Source organism: Cupressus sempervirens, chromosome 11 (genome assembly GCF_028749045.1).
Source record: "Cupressus sempervirens isolate cs-2001-9-10 chromosome 11, ASM2874904v1, whole genome shotgun sequence".
Classification (NCBI taxonomy): Eukaryota; Viridiplantae; Streptophyta; class Pinopsida; order Cupressales; family Cupressaceae; genus Cupressus; species Cupressus sempervirens.
The window spans coordinates 701,923,480-701,941,344 of NC_143128.1; the positions used below are offsets into that span (position 1 = coordinate 701,923,480).

Genomic DNA, 17,865 nt, shown 5'->3' on the forward strand with positions numbered 1-17,865 from the left:
ATTTCAATGGTAAATAGCAGAAAATAACACAAAATCTGCAAAATCACATACCTTTGTTCTATTAAAATTTTTGACTTTTGGGGAGGATAGCCCGCGCTGTTAGGCTCTTCCTTACGATTCCATTCAATTTTTAACAGAAATGAAATGTGATATTTGGTCTGACTCTAAAATTGAGTTTGATTTGTAGGATGCTGATTATTTGGTTGGAGCTCTACACCACGGCCTGAATTCATTAGAATTATCAGCTACAGAGACTGCCACAAATGGAAATTCCAAAGGATTTGCACCTGGAGAGCAGGCTTCACCCTCAAGTACTAAAAATTCTTTCCACAAAAAACAACAATCAGCGGGTCTACAAGATGGCATTGAAAAATACAAGGCAGGAAATGGAATGGAGCAATACAGAGGGCGATTATTTGGGGGAAAGGATAGTGGAACAGTTGAGTACCCTATGAATGGATCATTTGACAGAGAAACTTTAGGTTCACATGGGAGTTTTCAAGATGGCTTACAAAATGGTAACAAGAGCTCACTTGTGGGAGGCCTGGCCATTGGGAATGGTTCTTCCAATGAATTTTTAGATGCTGCTGAAGTAACCATTCAGGAACTGCGAAAGGAATCTATGATGTGGGAACGAAAGGCTCAGAAATTTATTTTAGAAACTGAAACTTTGAAGCAGCAGCTTGCCGAACAGCAACGACAGCATAGAGAAATAGAAATGCAGTTTTTAACAACACGAGCCGAGCGGGACAGTTTTAAACAGGAAGTTGAACAGTTACAATCAGCATTGCAGGTCTACATTGAGAGCGAGAAGGGTGCAGGCAATGCAAAGTCTGAAGTGCAAGATGCGAAGCGTATGGTTAAAGAGTTTGAAGATGAGATAAAATTTCATAAGGAATCCAATGCCAATTTGAATTTACAGCTGAACAAAATTCAAGAGGCAAATACAGAGCTGGTTTTTGCTCTACAGGATCTAGAGGAGACAATAGAGCAGCAGAATGTAGAAATAGAAAAGCTTATGGAAACAAGGGAAAGATACCATGACGTAGATAACTCAAAATGGGAATCTGAAGAGATGAGACATTATGCAGATCTGGGCATCAAATTCTCTGACGTTGTGGTTGAAAGGGACAATCTAAAGAAAGAGCTCGAACAATTGAGATCAGTAGTTGAACATAGGATACCAAAATATAACATCCAAACAAGAGAATCAAATGTCAAAGATGCTGTTCCAGAATCACGGGAGGATATAAAAAATGGGGAATTCAATAAAAATGTCAGTTTGAATGGACAAAATTCCCTGATTTTATACGAGCAGTTTTCATCTACTGTTCCTGAGATTGATGAACAGATGACAGACCAAGACAATGAAACAGCAGAATGGATGCAAAAGCTGTCATATCAAAAAGAAGAGATTAGGACACTGGAGAACAAAATAACTCCTTCTCCCAGTAATCATTCTTTGAGAGAGGTCACGGTATACATGGATGAATCACAGCAGGATCAGCATCAAGATTTGATGACTTTGAAACAAGATATGAATGAGCTTGAGAGAGATTGTAAGGAACTGACAGATGAGAATCTTGAGCTTATTTACAACTTGAATGAATTAAAAAGGAATCTGGTATCAAAAAATGCATACATCACTGAGTTAGAAGGGAAACTAAGAGCACCTTCATTTGAGTCTACTTTGCCTGGTTTTAATCCCTTATACAATACCGAATTCACGAGCATAGAAATGTCACCCTGCAGCTCCCCAAGTCGAGTTATGAAAGTTCAGAATGATAGCTCTAATTTGGGAAATAAATTTAATACCTTTGAGGAGAGGATTCTTCAATTGGAAAGTGAGCTAGAGAATGCTCATGAAAGAACTGCTAAAATGGAGCAAATTTTAGCAGCTTCCCTTATTGACTCTCAAGCAACAAATATTATGGAACAACTCACTGGACCCATTCAAAAAGGTCAGACTCTGGAGTTAAAAGATAGTGATGGCAGAATCTTCATATATGGGCTACCAGCTTCAGTCACTCATTTAAATGAAGAGGTAGATGCCTCTGAGCATCGGCACAGAATAGAACTTGCCAATATGGAAAAATTTATGACTGAATATCAAAGTCAAGTAGTGGCACTTGAAGGTCAAAAACTGGAGCTGGAATGTAACTATCATAGTCTAGTGTTGGAGATTGAAAGCCAGAAATTGGAGTTGGAGTGTGTGTTAGACATCTTCAAGAATCGAGTATGCAGCCTGGAAAGTGAAGTTATAACAACTCAGCAAGAGACAATTGAAAGAGAAATACAGTTGACAGTCAATTATGAAAGCTATCTTGAAGATACAGTAGCCCGAGCAGAAAATGAAGTTGCCAATGTCCTACAGATGGTTCAAAATCTTGAAGCAGACAAATCGAAGCACATGATTCAGATTAAAACACTCAATGATAACCTTTCTGACCTAGAGAAGAAGTTGAAGAGGACTGCAGATTTATCTAGGGTAGAAATTGCCAGCAAAGAAAAGTTAGTTAGTGATTTTCAGTACCAAGTAATAAACCTCCAGAATCAGAACCGTGGTTTGCAAGATGAGCTGATTGTATTGACTAAGAAAAATTGTGACCTGGAAAATGAAATTGAGACAGCTGAAAAAGAGATACTTAAAAGAGAAAAAGATGTAACATCTAGCTATGAATATATACTTCAAAGAACTGTGGAAAGAGCAATCAGAGCAGAATATGATCTGGCCAATAGCCTTGAAAGAGTTAAATCTTTTGAGAGCAACAAGGTCAAAGATGCAACTATGATAGATGATTTTAAAGTGCAAATCAGCCAATTACAGAAAGAACTAAAATCATCTGAAGAGGTACATGGTACACAACTTGTCTCCTTCCAGAATCAAGTAACAAAGCTTCAGGGTGAGAACACCATTTTTGAAAATAAAATAAGCATATTGAGTGAGAGAATTTGTGAACTAGAAAATGTAGCAGAAAAAGCACAGCAAGAAGCAATTCAGAGAGAACAAGAAATTGCTAGTAAAGAAAAATTACTTGGTGACTTTCAGCATCAAGCAATTGACATCCAGAATCAGAACAATAGATTACAAAGTGAGCTAAATGTGTTCAAGGAGAGGATTTATAACCTGGAGAGTGAAGTTCAAACAGCTCAGCTGGAAAAGGTCGAAAGAGAAAAAGAGATGAGAGCTGCCTATGAATATAAACTTCAAAGAACGGATGCAAGAGTGATCAGTGCAGAAACTCATCTGACTGAAAGCCTTGAAAAGATCAAATCTTTTGAAAGCCGCTCTGCCAAGGATACAATTATTATAGATCAGTTAAAAATGCAAATCATCCAATTACAGAAAGAACTAAGATCAGCAGAAGATGAACATGCCACACAACTTGCAGGCCTGGAAATGGCCCTAAGTGAATTCCATAATCAAGTAATGAAGCTTCAAAGTGAGAATGACATTTTGGAAAATAATGTACAAATATTGAAGGAGAAAATTAGTGAATTGGAAAATTTAGCTCAGAGAGCTCAGCAGGAGGGTCTAGATAAAGTAAAAGATCTATCTGTTGCACATGAACTTAAACTTCAAGCTAAGGAAGAACGAGCAAGAGAAGCAGAAGAAGAGCTTGCCAAACTTCTCAAATCAATTATTGAATCTGATAATGCAAGGCATAAAATGGGTGAAATCATTTCTGAACAGCAGAACCAAGTAAAGGCCATTGAAGATCAATTTGCAAAAGTACAAGATGAACTTACAATTTCTCTTAAAACCATAAGAGATCTTGAAGCAGACAAGGCCGGAATCTCTCTTGAACTCTCAAATGAATGCCAAAGGAGACAGAGTGCTGAAAATGCAACAAGTAGTTTGGACCGGCTCAATCAGGAATTACAAACAAGGATTCAAAATATAGAAAGCGAATATGTGGAGAGCAATTTGCAATTAAATCAGCTTGAGAAAACACATTTGGAACAACAGAGACAGTTAGATAGCCACTTTTTGATTGAAAAACGTCTACAGGAAAACATAAAGGAGCTTGAGATTGTTAAAATGAAACTACATTCTGAGATTGAGAATCTCCAACGAGAAGAATGTTTCAGTAAGTCTTGTATCCAGGACTTGAATTGTCAGTTATCAGCATTAACAGTAGAATTACAATCTCTTAAGTGTTCCAATCAGACTTTAGGCATTCAAGCCACAGAGTTACAAATGGAAAATGCTGGTTTAGAAGAGAAGCTGGATGGTGCACGAAAAGAAAGCAAATCTGCAAGTGACCGTCTGGAAAATCTTGGCAAGCTTCTTGAACAGCTAAGAGCTGATGCAGAGTCAAACTTATTGGCTAAGACTAAACTTGAGAAGAGAGCCATGGAAGTAGAACAGATTAAAGGAGGACTTGAGAGTCAGTTAAAAGAAAAAGAAAAGAAAATTTCTCACCTATTAAAGCAAGTACATAATTTAGAGATACAATTGACTTTTTCAGAAGAAGAACGCAATTTCTTCCGACTAGACCTTGAGATTGCAGAGGCTACTTGCTTCAATCTCCAGACCGAGATGAAAATGGTAGAGCTTAATCTTAAAGAAGAAAATGTTAAACTACTTCAGGTTCTTGATGAATCACAAAGTAAGTTGTCTGCCACTGTAGAAGAGGTAGACTCTTGTAAGAGGGAGCAGCAACTACTGGAATGTTCACTAGAGAACCTTACAAGAGAATATACTGCAGCTATGGAATTAAATAAAGAACTCAGAGAAAAGTGCTCAAATTTGTTTGAATCTCAAAACAATGTAGAACAGCGCTTCCAGAAGATGATGGCAGATATTTCTATTTCATTCAACCAAATCAAGTCTTTAGAGTCAGATTTGTCCATCCTGCAGAGGAATGTGGAAGGGGAAACGGGAATTTGGGCTCAAAAATCAGAAGCATATCAACTTAACACAAGAGAGTATGAAGAGTCTTGTATAAAAGCAGATAAAATTGTTGGCCAATTATATCCAGATAACGAAACTGTATTGAAGAATTTGCAAGAGGAAGTCCAAAGCCTTTCTAAGCAGGTTTACTTAGTACTGGAGGAGAAGGAAAGGATCCTAACTGAAGCTCTGATTGAAGCATCAGGTCTTCGTGAAGCAAAAAAGAACCTTGAAGATTCTCTGCATTTACAGCTGGCAAATGTTAAAGACAGTGAAGCAGAGCTTTTGCAAGTTAAGCATAAGTGTGAAAGTGAAGTTCAAGACTTGAAGCTTGAAGTTGATGTTGCCAGGAAAAAGGAAGAAGAGCTGCATTTCAACCTTGGACATGTAAATAGGCAGCTGGAAGATACAAAGGTCAGAGAGGCTGATCTTCAAGAAAAAGTTCAGGGGGTTGAAGCAATTGAAAATGAAAAACAGAAGATTAAAGCTGAAAATACTATCCTAAAGGAAAAGGTTGATCAATTATTAAGCCTGAAGGCTGAAACCAATGGTACTGAAGATGAAAAACAAAAGCTAAAAACTGAAAATGATAGTCTAAGGGGACAGATTACTCAATTGATGGACCTGAAGGTTGAGACTGATGCTCTCCAAAACGTAGTTGAACAAGTCAGAGATGAGAAAACTACTTTGCAACATCCTTTACATTCTAAAGAAGTTGAGGTTGAAAGGTTAAAGGCTGAGAACATTTTGTTAATGGAAAAGTTGGCAGCTACCATGCAAAGACTTGCTGAGGTTGATAAACTCACTCAAAGAAATGCTGGACTTCAAGAGAGAACCCTTGGCATACAGGATGAACTCAGTGACAAAGAAGTGGAGCAAAAGAGCAAATCTGTACAGATCCAAAATCTAAGTGGTCATTTACAGTGGGGACGACATGATCTAGAAGAGGAGAGAAATGAGAAATATATAAATAAAGAAAACTCATTGGGGTACTTTCTGCAATTGAAAGTAGATGACATGTCCAAGTCCAAAGAGATTTTGCCTGGTTCATCAGATTGTGAAGTGAGATGCACCTCTCCTCCACAGGATGAGGATACGGACCAATCAGCCAAACTTAGTGACAGAATTGTGGCATTACAGGTAAGTCATTTATAACTTTTTAATAACTATTGTTACCTTATTAATAGAAACAATAGCAGACTATAGAGAATATTTTTATGTAATATGAACATTTACAAGGTGGAGGCTATTGTATCGGTTAAATTTCTCACAAGTCTTGTGATGAGCAGAGTGAGTTGGAAACATGTATCAAGCAATTCGAGGAGAAAGAAGAAACTCTAATCACAGAAATTCAAAAATTGGAGGAAATGAATCATCAACTTATGCAGGCGAAATTAGACTCGGATACAGATCAGTTGCAAATTGAGGTAAATTACTTGTGTCCATTTTCTCTGGGTTTCGCTAGTTGGAAACATCCCAAATGGAAGTGCTCATAGGTTTTTCTTGCTCACACCATTTTAATTTGCAGTAGTAAGCCTATGAATATTTGTATTTAATATTTTACAGAAAAAAATTAGTTCCCTTAAGATGCAACTTTTGTGCAGTCCCTCCCGTTACCCTGCTTTGCTTTTCTTTACTTGTGAGTCTTCTCTTGTCTGTAAAAAATATTTCCATAATAATATGTTGCACCCCCCACCAAACTCAATGTGCATACTTATGTTTCCATTTGTTGTCAAGGGCATAGTCATTATTTTTCAATGAAATCCAACTTGTAGTTTTCCAATCAGCTTGTTGTAGTTAGTGCAAAATGACATCTTGTATTTCATGAAGTTGTTTGTATCTATTTATTATTCACTTGTTGGCTTGTGGGTATTTATTAGAAGTTGTCATTGGCTATGCATACTTGGAAATCATCAAGTTAATTAAATAGTCCTATAACAGTAAAGGCAAGTAAAATGATCATTGTCTGGTCATCTCTAAGGTAATATGCGTAAGAATTTCATATGTATAAAGATATACTATTGTTGCTCAATCTGGTATGCTGTTATTGACAAGATAAATTCTTATCCAATCACACAAGATGTTACAGCTTGCTTTTAATTTGTAGAGATTGGCATTGTCTTGGATAAATAGCCAAATATAGAGGTATGTCCATTACAAATGCATTTGCTTCAACAACTAATAAAAGTTTCTAACACTATACTTGATCAGTTCCTTTCAAAGCTTGACTGTTGAAGACTTCATGAGGAATGCAATTAGACGTATTCACTTTATTTTACCAATTTTATACTATTGATGCAATTTTTCTCAACTAAAAACCATACTGTGTATTAGAAATGAGGTAAAATTATATAGTGCAATCTACAATGAAGCTGTTGTGATTAAGTTGCAGGCCAAGAAGAAACCATAAAATAGACATATAAAAGAAGATTTACAATCATACAGGATCACAGGATCCGTGTCTTAGAAAGTCCTAGACAAATGGAAAATATAATGCTGTATAAAAGTATACTCAGAAACCTAGAGGAGTTCTTGAAAAGGAACTTGAAGAAAACTACTTCACTCTGTTCCTGTAATGGAGAGGTGAGATAGTCTTTGGATGTTCACTACCATATCTCCTTTTGGCATTGCCCTAAGTTTGCCCTAGAATCACAAGCTCAATAGAAACAAGAAATGTTGTATTGTTAGGGATTAAGTTTACCAAAAAAACTGTTTAAGCAAGATGAATCCTGGTCGAGATCCTGCAATCATGTCGGAGAATCATTGAAAATATAATTCATAAAACCAATCATTTCTACTAGCGTTGAAGAACAAATAGCATATTGCACATGTATATGCATAATCATCTTAGTTTGAATAATCATGAAATATCTATAATCCATTATTGGAGTTCAACCATAATAGGGCTTGGATGGGGAGGCATGATAGGTTGCTTGAAGCAACCCTCACACTAAGTCCGAGAGCGTATATACCATCTCCTTTAGCCACATGTGGCAGGCCCCTAACCATCCATCATGAGGTGGCATACTTAATTAGAAAGCTTCTCTCTTCCCTCCCTATTCATGCCACCTTATTCATGCTCCTATCATTGAGACTTCTTTAAATTCATTTCAATAATCAACCATTGTAGCAATTGCGAGGGGAACCACAATAAGGTGCCTGAAGTATCCCTCTCATCTAAGCCCAAGGGAAAGATATACCTTGATCTCCTTGGACCATGAGATAAGCCACCAACCATCCATCATGAGGTGGCATACTTAATGAGAAAGCTTCTCTCTTCCCTCCCTATTCATGCCACCTTATTCACGCTCCTATCATTGAGACTTCTTTAAATTCATTTCAATAATCAACCATTGTAGCAGTTGCGAGGGGAACCACAATAAGGTGCCTGAAGTATCCCTCTCATCTAAGCCCAAGGGAAAGATATACCTTGATCTCCTTGGACCATGAGATAAGCCACCAACCATCCATCATGAGGTGGCATACTGAGAAGATGATCTCATATCAGTTTTCCCTCCTTGTATTTTCCTTCCTCAGCTCCACATGATTGCTTGCAGTAATTTGATGAATAAATTAGAAAATCTAAATATTTCACAATATATAAGAAAGAGTAAAATATATTATCATATTGCATACAGCCATATGAGAGATTATATATCAAATATACTATCATGTTATCTACACATTATTGCCTTCATCATTATGTGAGGAGTTATCTATAAGGCATCACCATACTGCATATTACTGAATTCACAAAACTGATGCTGAAGATTGTGAGTTGCCTGAAGTAAATATATGATCTTGATCCAAATCCTTGATGTCTGTCAATCGCTTGATGTCTAATGATAAACTGAGAGATGCTGAATGGTTGATGGATTACTGGTTTTCTGAATGTAGATTGTATAGATCAGTTCTGATCTTCTTAATGGATTGTATAAAGTGCTGAAGCTCCTCCATGGATGATAGGATTGTAACAGCATCGAAGGTGTTGTTTTCCTATATTTGGAGTGAAAAGGCCAACAGTCAGGAATAAATAGCATTATATGCATGCAACCAATCAACATAAATTACCACAATCACATTATGAAATCTGAAATCAGCATGTATGTAAATTGTTTGATAAAATAACTTAATTGGGGAGGTCAGGGATTGTGTTGAATTGGGTTAGGGTAATAGTGGTATCAAAGTTGTGCATCTTGCCAGCCTGAGGATGTGGGGATAAACGTAGTATGAGCAAAAAATACTCATCATTACTGCCTTAGCTGAAATAACTCGAATCTTGGCTTAAACTAGAAATGTAACAAATGAATTTTCATATCGAAAACAAAGATAGTTAAATAAAGAATTTCAAACATTCAAAGATAGACAACTGAAATCCTTTTCATATGACATTAACTGTTTTAACAATTAACTGAAATAACCACAATCATATCAATGTTCATCTGGAAATAACTAGTTTAAGGATTAACTAAAGATAACTGTATCCATGATCATCTAAAATAACTAGATTAATGATTAACTAAACATAACTGTATTTATGATCAACTGAAATAACTAATGTAACGATCATCTGAAAATAATTGTATTTATGATCATCTGAAAGTAACTAGATTAACGATCATTTGAAAATAACTGAACTATCCTTTCTACATACAAGTAAAGTAAATGCATATCAAGAAAAGAAAGAAAGAAAACATACAAGTATCATTCGGAGGATCTTTAGCTGGTTGTGCAAGCTTCGGCTTGGTAAGAGGAGAAGCATTGACATAGGCTTAACCTCCCAAACTCGGACCATACTTATCCCCACACAATCTATTAAATTAGAAAGGCCCTCTCTACCTTAGGATCAGGCTTGGCATGTTCTTAGTCAAGCCACCTGAGCATCCTAGTATTTAGAATGTCCACACAGTTATGAAACGGATATGCTTGCACTAGCACCGTTGATTAGATGGAAAACATGCCTATAAACTACCTTGGCCAAGGATTTCCGATGGGCTCAACAACCCGATCACCACCACTCGACTTGACAACAGGTTTCATTACAGGGATGGGCATGAGCTGTTAAGTAAGATTTATTTATTTAGTATCAAGTTTGATTTTTATTCTCTTTATCCTTGTAGGATTTCATCTCACCTCTTCACCTTTTCCATGGCTAAACAACTGGTGAGTCCTAGGTGTTTTGGATTCTTAGAGCAATCGGCTCTATTAATTTATGGCAAATGATTGCTTACAGCATTTCACATTTTGTGATTAAAGACTTGCAAAAATAAACTCTCTATATTTAACTTCCATTGGCTAATAATTTATGATTCCATGACTTGGTACTTTACTATGAATCATAATAACATTTTCCTATGATTATTCAATAAATGAATATAACTTGCAATCTATTGTTATGGAATTGGAAAGCTTTATTGGTTATGAAAGGAATATAGCAACATGGAAGACTGGTCATTCACATGAGTTGGTATATTTGCCTAAGCTTTGCTTGACACTAGATATCTGCCCTTCTTCAATTGATCTCTTAGTGTATAAAGGAGGCTTCAACTTCAGAAGGAAGAAATATGTATGGCAGCATGTACAAAGACATCAACACTTATATTTGTAGAAAATTACGAGTTGACAGAGGTTCGAAGGTTATGAAACTGGAACTAAGAGCATGGAAATTATGTGACAGAATGAGGGAGGAGTCGGGTTTAAAGATGGAGTTGATTTGAGTATGATAGTCGGGTGGAAAGGCGGAATGTAATTACTGAATGTATCGTAACACAACAAGGTAGTCGAGTGTAATTTTAAAGGATGTCCGCCTTCCATACATGGCTTCAGCTTAAAGGAAAGAGTCATGCTTTCTTGGTTTCCATAACATAAAAGATTATTTGTTAATTCAAATTTGGCAAGTGTTCAATTGATTGGAAAGAAAGGAAAAAAATAAAAGGGATGGAAGAAAGAGTTGGAAAAATTATAATTCAGTTTATTTTTATAATATATATTTACATAGGTTCATGTAAATATATGAATGGGGTGACATCATTTTGTTAAGTTATTATAATATAATGGTGCCATTTCATTTATATATATATATATATATATATGTATGTATATACATATATATTATAATATTATGATGGAAGATCAATTAAAATCCCTTGAGGTACGTTTTATATTTTAATTAGATTATTTTATGTTTTCTTAGATTATTTTCTTAATAGCTCATGCTAGTCCCTCAAATGTATCCTATGTTCAATTGTTGGGTCCTTACCAAAGAAGTTTAAGGTCATACCTACCAATCCTGATAACTGAACTAAGCGAGCATCCCATTCTGATGATCCCGTTTAGCAATGCTTCTCCCCTCTTCATCTTCTCCTGCAATCACTCATGAAAACACTTCCGACATAATAACAATTCTATAATAATTTTATATAAACATTTTAAAAGACTTTGAATTATTAATCATAATTTCAAAATTAAGCATCTGCTAATATCAAATTACAGTTGATGGTTAACAACCATCTTCATTAATAGTTAATACAACGTATATAAATAACTACCTATTTCACATGATCATGAAAGAATAATTCTATTAAATCCAATAGTTATGAGCAAGTTTAAAATTAGGTCAAAATTTTGGGATGTAACATACCCTCCCCCTTAAATTTTTCATCGTCCCCGATGAATATCACAACAACAATTTAAACAATACCTAATCAGTTTAATTTAAGAAAAGAAAGGAAATGTTCAAATTCCAACTCTAGAGAAAAGATGAGGGTATTTTTGAAAAATTTCGCGATAATCCTCCCAAGTGGCATTGTCCTCTACATACTGATCCCACTGGACCTTGCATTGTGTCACCTCCCGATTTTGTAAGCGTAGCTTACGCCTTCGAGTTTTCAGAGTGGTTCTATTTCTACCACCCCTAGTTCTCGCACCTGTAATAGGTTCCAATCAATTATATGGTCATGATGAGTAATGTATTTCTTAAGGTATGACTCATGAAAGACGTCATGCATCTTGGCAAGGGCTGGTGGTAAAGCAATTTTGTAAGCTACTGGGTTCACAATTTCCAATATTTCAAAGGGTCCCACATACCTTGAGGCTAACTTGGCATTCTTACCAAATTTGATAGTACTCTTCTGAGGTTTTACCCTTAATAGTACTTTTTCTCCAATTGAGAATTCTCTAGCTGTTCTTTTTGCTATTGAATAACTCTTTTGTCTATCATTAGCTTCCTTCAATCTTTGACGAATCTAAATTATCTGTTCTTCCATTTCTTTAAGCATCTCAGGTCCAATAATAATTCTATCTTCCAAGCAATTCCAACTGACAGGAGTTCTACATTTGCGGCCATATAAAGGTTCAAAGGGAGCCATTTTAATGGTAGACTGATAGGAATTATTATACACAAATTCTACCAAAGGTAAATATGTTTCCCACTGGTATTGCCGATCCATACAGTAAACTCTCAAAAGATCTAATACCTAGTTTACTCTTTTTGTTTGACCATCTGTCTCAGGATGATAAGCTGAACTGATGTTTAGTTTAGTACCTAGTGGTGAAAATAATGTTCAAAATTTATAAGTTATTCTAGCATCTTTGTCTGAAATAATTTTCTCTAAGATTCCATGTAATCTAAAAATTTCTTTCATAAATTTATGAGCAATTTTCGGTGCTCCATCAATTAGATTTCCTGGTATAAAATGAGAAACTTTTGTCAATCTATCAACTATTGCTAGAATGGTACTGTGTCGATTTCGTGTCATAGGTAATCCTTGTACAAAATCCATAGAAATTATTTGCCATTTCCATTCTGGTACATCATTAGGGTGCAAAAGGCAAGCTAGGTATCGATGTTCTGCTTTCACTCTTTGGCATTCTAAACATCTTGCCACAAATTCTATTATCTCCCTCTTCATTCCTTTCCAAAAATATAGAGGTTTTATATCAGATAACATTTTAGTTACCTCAGGGTGTCCCAAATATGGCGTTGAATGAGATTCTTCCAGAATCATTCTTTGAAATTTAGTTTTGTTGGGTACATAAATCCTGTTATGATATCTTAACAATCCATCCTCTTCTAGACTAAATTCTCAATACTTGGAATCTTGTGGGTCCTTGATATGTGCTAAATTGATCTTTGCATAAAATTCATCATGCTCTAGATTTTGTAAAATCTGGTGCTTTAATCTGAAGTTTATTGTAGCCATTGCAGAAATGTGTCTTCTCCTACTTGAGGCATTTGCCACTTTATTTTCCTTGCCCTTAATATAATTTATGTTGAATTCATAGTCTGCTAAAAATTTCAGCCATCTTCTTTGTCTAGCATTTAGATTTGGTTGAGTGAAGATATATTTCAGGCCATGATAGTCAGATCATAGTGTAAAAGGTTTTCCAATCAAATAATTTCTCCAAATTTGAAGAGCATATACAATAGCTACTAATTCTAGATCATGAGGTGCGTAATTCTGCTCATAACTTTTCAATTTCCTAGATTCATATGCAATTACTTGTTCATCCTACATCAGCACACCTCCTACTCCTTCTCCTAATGCATCTGTTATAACTACGAATTCCTTTTGTAGGTTAGGTACTTGTAGTATAGGTGTTGTAGTTAGCTTTTCCTTCAAGTATTCAAAAGTCGATTGACATTTTTCTGTCCATACAAATTTCTTTCCCTTTCTCTGAAGTGATGTAATCGGGTAAGCTATTTTGGAGAAGTTCTTGACAAATTTTCTATAAAACCCTGCCAATCCATAAAACTTCTAACTTTTGTCACATTTTTAGGTTGTGCCATTCCTTAATTGCTTTGATTTTTGATAGATCTACGACTATTCCCTAAGCTGATGTAATGTGCCCTAAATACTGAATTTTCTTTTGATAGAAAGCGCATTTAGACAAATTTCCATATAATTTATGTTCTCTAAACCTTTGTAAAACTTTTTCCAAATGCTCTTGATGTTCTTCCTCATCTTTTGAATAGATTAGAATATCATCTATGAAAACTAGCACAAACTTATCTAGGCAATCTTGAAATATACTATTCATTAAGTTCATAAAAGCTGCTGGAGCATTGGTTAACCCAAATGGCAACACTGTAAATTCATAATGTCCATACCTAGTTCTAAATGCAGTTTTGTGAATATCTTCGTCCTTAATACGAAGCTAGTGATATCCTAACCTCAAATCAATTTTTGAAAACATTGTTGCACCTTTCATTTGATCAAAAAGATGATCTATTCTTGGAAGTGGATACCGGTTCTTGATGGTAACCTTATTGAGCGTTTTGTAATCTATGCATAATCTCATGGTCCCATCCCTCTTTCTAACAGACAACACTAGGGCTCCCCATGGTGAAATATTGGGCCGGATCAATTTCTTGTTTAACATATCTTGTTGTTGTATTTGCAACTTCATTAATTTTGTAGTAGTCATTTGATATGGTGCTCGAGAAATGGGTTCTGCTCCTAGTATCAAATCTATCGTAAAATCAAAGACTCGGGAAGGTGGTAGATCGGGGAGCTCTTCAAGGAATACATCTTGATAATTTTTTAGATAGGGATATTTTTTTTCGAAAGATTCCTTTAACTTTTCTCTGATCTCCCCATCTTCAAAAATGTAGTCATCTCCATATGTGGTGTTTTTAGGTTCTCTCATGTCCTCAACTCTTACTGCAAATATCTCACAACATTTCCTTCCATATTTCTTAAGTTGCATGGCAGATATCTGTTTTGATTTAATTTTATGTTTAATCCCTATAATACTTGTGGGTCTACCTTGATCATCCAAACAATTTACAGTTTTGGCAAGACAATCCACCTTGGCTTTATGTTCACTGAGCCAATTAATGCCTATGATAATGTCGTAAGACCCAAGAGGTGCTACATACAAGTTGAATTCCATAGAGAAATTTGAAAAATCAACCTGAGCCTCAAATAGACACTGCTCTACCTTAGCCCTTGACTAGTTTGCATATTCAACTGTCCATGGTTTTGCCATAAAACTAGATCTCTTTGGAAATCTACTTAATAGCTTAGGCGATATAAAACATTTAGAGACTTCTGTCTCTGTTCTAAGAGGAGGTGATGATTGTGTTTTCTCATGGTTATGCCCCATCTGGGCTGCCATCTCATTCATTCTCCTTTCCATATTATCCAACTTCAGTTGCGTTTTTTGCAAAATCTGAAGTAGCAAATCAGTGGATGATTGTGTGTTTTCACGGACCATGTCATGATCTGCAATGTTGTTGCTGTTCATTTTGTTTGTTTACTGGTTTAACCTGTGAATTTTACAAAATTTGCGTCAATTTATTGAATCTATATATACATATATATATTTTTTAAGTGTACCTACAACAAAAGAGTTTTGCGAATGCATGAAACACATAAATTAAACCAATTTATTTAATTAACTTAACACTTTGCTGCTGCATTCATGGCAGCCTTATTTACAAAAATTTCCTCTATTAAGGATGTTTACATTATAAAATCTAATCTTGCTTCTCAGCATTCAACTCTAACTCAGATCTATACATATCCCGCACCATCCAGGATCTGTGGAAATGCAGAAGAGAGTTGCCTTGATGGGAGTTCCAGTTTTAAATTAATTTGTTCCTATATGCTGCTTTACTAGCGGGAGTCCACTTGACTCTTTCTTTCTTCATTGGTTGCAATGCTTGGTTCAAAGTTTCGTTATCTTGGGTCATGGAGCAGCAAGTATAGTCAAAATTTGACATGTTTTTAATTAAATTAGGGAAGATGGGATGTCAAGCCTTCTTGCGGGGCGTTTTACGTACTTGCATCCTGTACAATTATTCTAAAAAATTTCAGGTTTACATAGAAGGTAATATGCCCTAGGTTCAGTGTTGAACCTAGCGCTCTGATACCATATGTAACAAATGGATTTTCATATCGGAAACAAAGATAGTTAAAAAAAGAATTTCCAACATTCAAAGATAGACAACTGAAATCCTTTTCATATGATATTAATTGTTTTAACAATTAACTGAAACAACCATGACCATATCAATGTTCATCTAGAAATAATTAGTTTAATGATTAACTAAAGATAACTGTATCCATGATCATTTGAAATAACTAGATTAACGATTAATTAAACATAACTATATTTATGATCAACTAAAATAACTAATTTAATGATCATCTAAAAATAACTATATTTATGATCATCTAAAAGTAACTAGATTAATGATCATCTGAAAATAATTGAACTATCCTTTCTACATACAAGTAAAGTAAATGCTTATCAAGAAAAGAAAGAAAGAAAACATACAAGTATCATCCGGAGGATCTTTAGCTGGGTGTGCAAGCCTTAACTTGGTGAGAGGAGAAGCATTGACATAGGCTTAACCTCCCAACCTCGAACCATACTTATCCCCACACAATCTATTTATTTAGAAAGGCCCTCCCTACCTTAGGATCGGGCTTGGGATGTTCTTAGTCCAGCAACCTGAGCATCCTGGTGTTTAGAATGTCTACATAGTTATGAAATAGACATGTTTGCATAACTAACGCCACTAACATCAAGTGATCATTAGATGGAAGATATGCCTATAAACTACTTTGGCCAAGGATTTCCGATGGGCTCAACGACCCGATCACCACCGCTCGACTTGACAACAGGGTTCATTTCAAGGATGAGCATGAGCTATTAAGTAAGATTTATATATTTTATTTTAAATTATCAAGTCTGATTTTTATTCTCTTTATCCTTGTAGGATTTCATCTCACCTCTTAACCTTTTCCATGGCTAAACAACTGGTGAGTCCTAGCCTCCTAGGTGTTTCGGATTCCTAGAGCAATTGGCTTTGTTGATTTATGGAAAATGATTGCTTCCAACATTTCACATTTTGTGATTAAAGACTTAGAAAAATAAACTCTCTGTATTTAACTTCCATTGGCTAATAATTTATGATTCCATGACTTGGTACTTTACTATGAATCATAATAACATTTTCCTATGATTATTCAAGAAATGAATATAACTTGCAATCTATTGTTATGGAATTGGAAAGTTTTATTGGTTATGAAAGGAATATAGCAACATGGAAGACTGGTCATTCACATTACCTGGTATATTTGCCTGAGCTTTGTTGGACATTAGATATTTGCCCTTCTTCAGTTGATCTCTCAGTGTATAAAGGCGGCTTCAACTTTAGAAGGAAGAAATATGTATGACAACATGTACAAAGACGTCAACACTTATATTTGCAGAAAATTCCGAGTTGACAGAGGTTCGAAGGTTATGAAACCGGAACTAAGAGCATGGAAATTATGTGATAGAATGAGGGAGGAGTTGGGTTTAAAGATGGAGGCAATTTGAGTATGGCAGTCGGGTGGAAAGGCGGAATGTAATTACTGAATGTATTGTAATGCAACAAGGCAGTCGGGTGGAATTTTAAAGGATGTCTGCCTTCCATACACAGCTTCAGCTTAAAGGAAAGAGTTGTGCCTTCTTGGCTTTCGTAACATAAAAGATTATTTGTCAGTTCAAATTTGTCAAGTGTTAAATCGATTGGAAAGAAAGGAAGAAAGTGTTAGAAAAATTATAATTCGGTTTATTTTTATAATATATATTTACATACGTTCATGTAAATGTATGAATGGAGTGACATCATTTTATTAAGTTATTATAATATAATGGTGCCATTTCATTTTTATATTGATATGTATGTATATACATATATATTATAATATTATGATGAAAGATCAATTAAAATCCCTTGAGGTACATTTTATATTTTAATTAGATTATTTTATGTTTTCTTAGATTATTTTCATAATAGCTCATGTGGGTTCCTCAAATGTATCCTATGTTCAAGTCGTTGGGTCCTTACCAAAAAAGTTTAAGGTCATACCTACCAATCCTGATGATTGAACTAAGCGAGCATCCCATTTTGATGATCCCGTTTAGCAATGCTTCCTCCTTCATCTTCTCCTGCAATCACCCATGAAAAC

The 17,865-nt window shown here is 35.3% G+C and overlaps 1 protein-coding gene across 1 annotated transcript in view; it reads left to right on the forward strand.

Annotated features, from left to right (window-relative positions):
* LOC149531623 (uncharacterized) overlaps window positions 1-17,865 on the forward strand; it is a 46,618-nt gene that overhangs the window by 17,902 nt on the left and 10,851 nt on the right. The window contains exons 7-8 of the mRNA XM_089808376.1: window positions 188-6,037; window positions 6,187-6,324. Coding sequence (XP_089664502.1) covers window positions 188-6,037; window positions 6,187-6,324 — 5,988 coding nt within the window. The remainder of the gene's footprint in view (window positions 1-187; window positions 6,038-6,186; window positions 6,325-17,865) is intronic.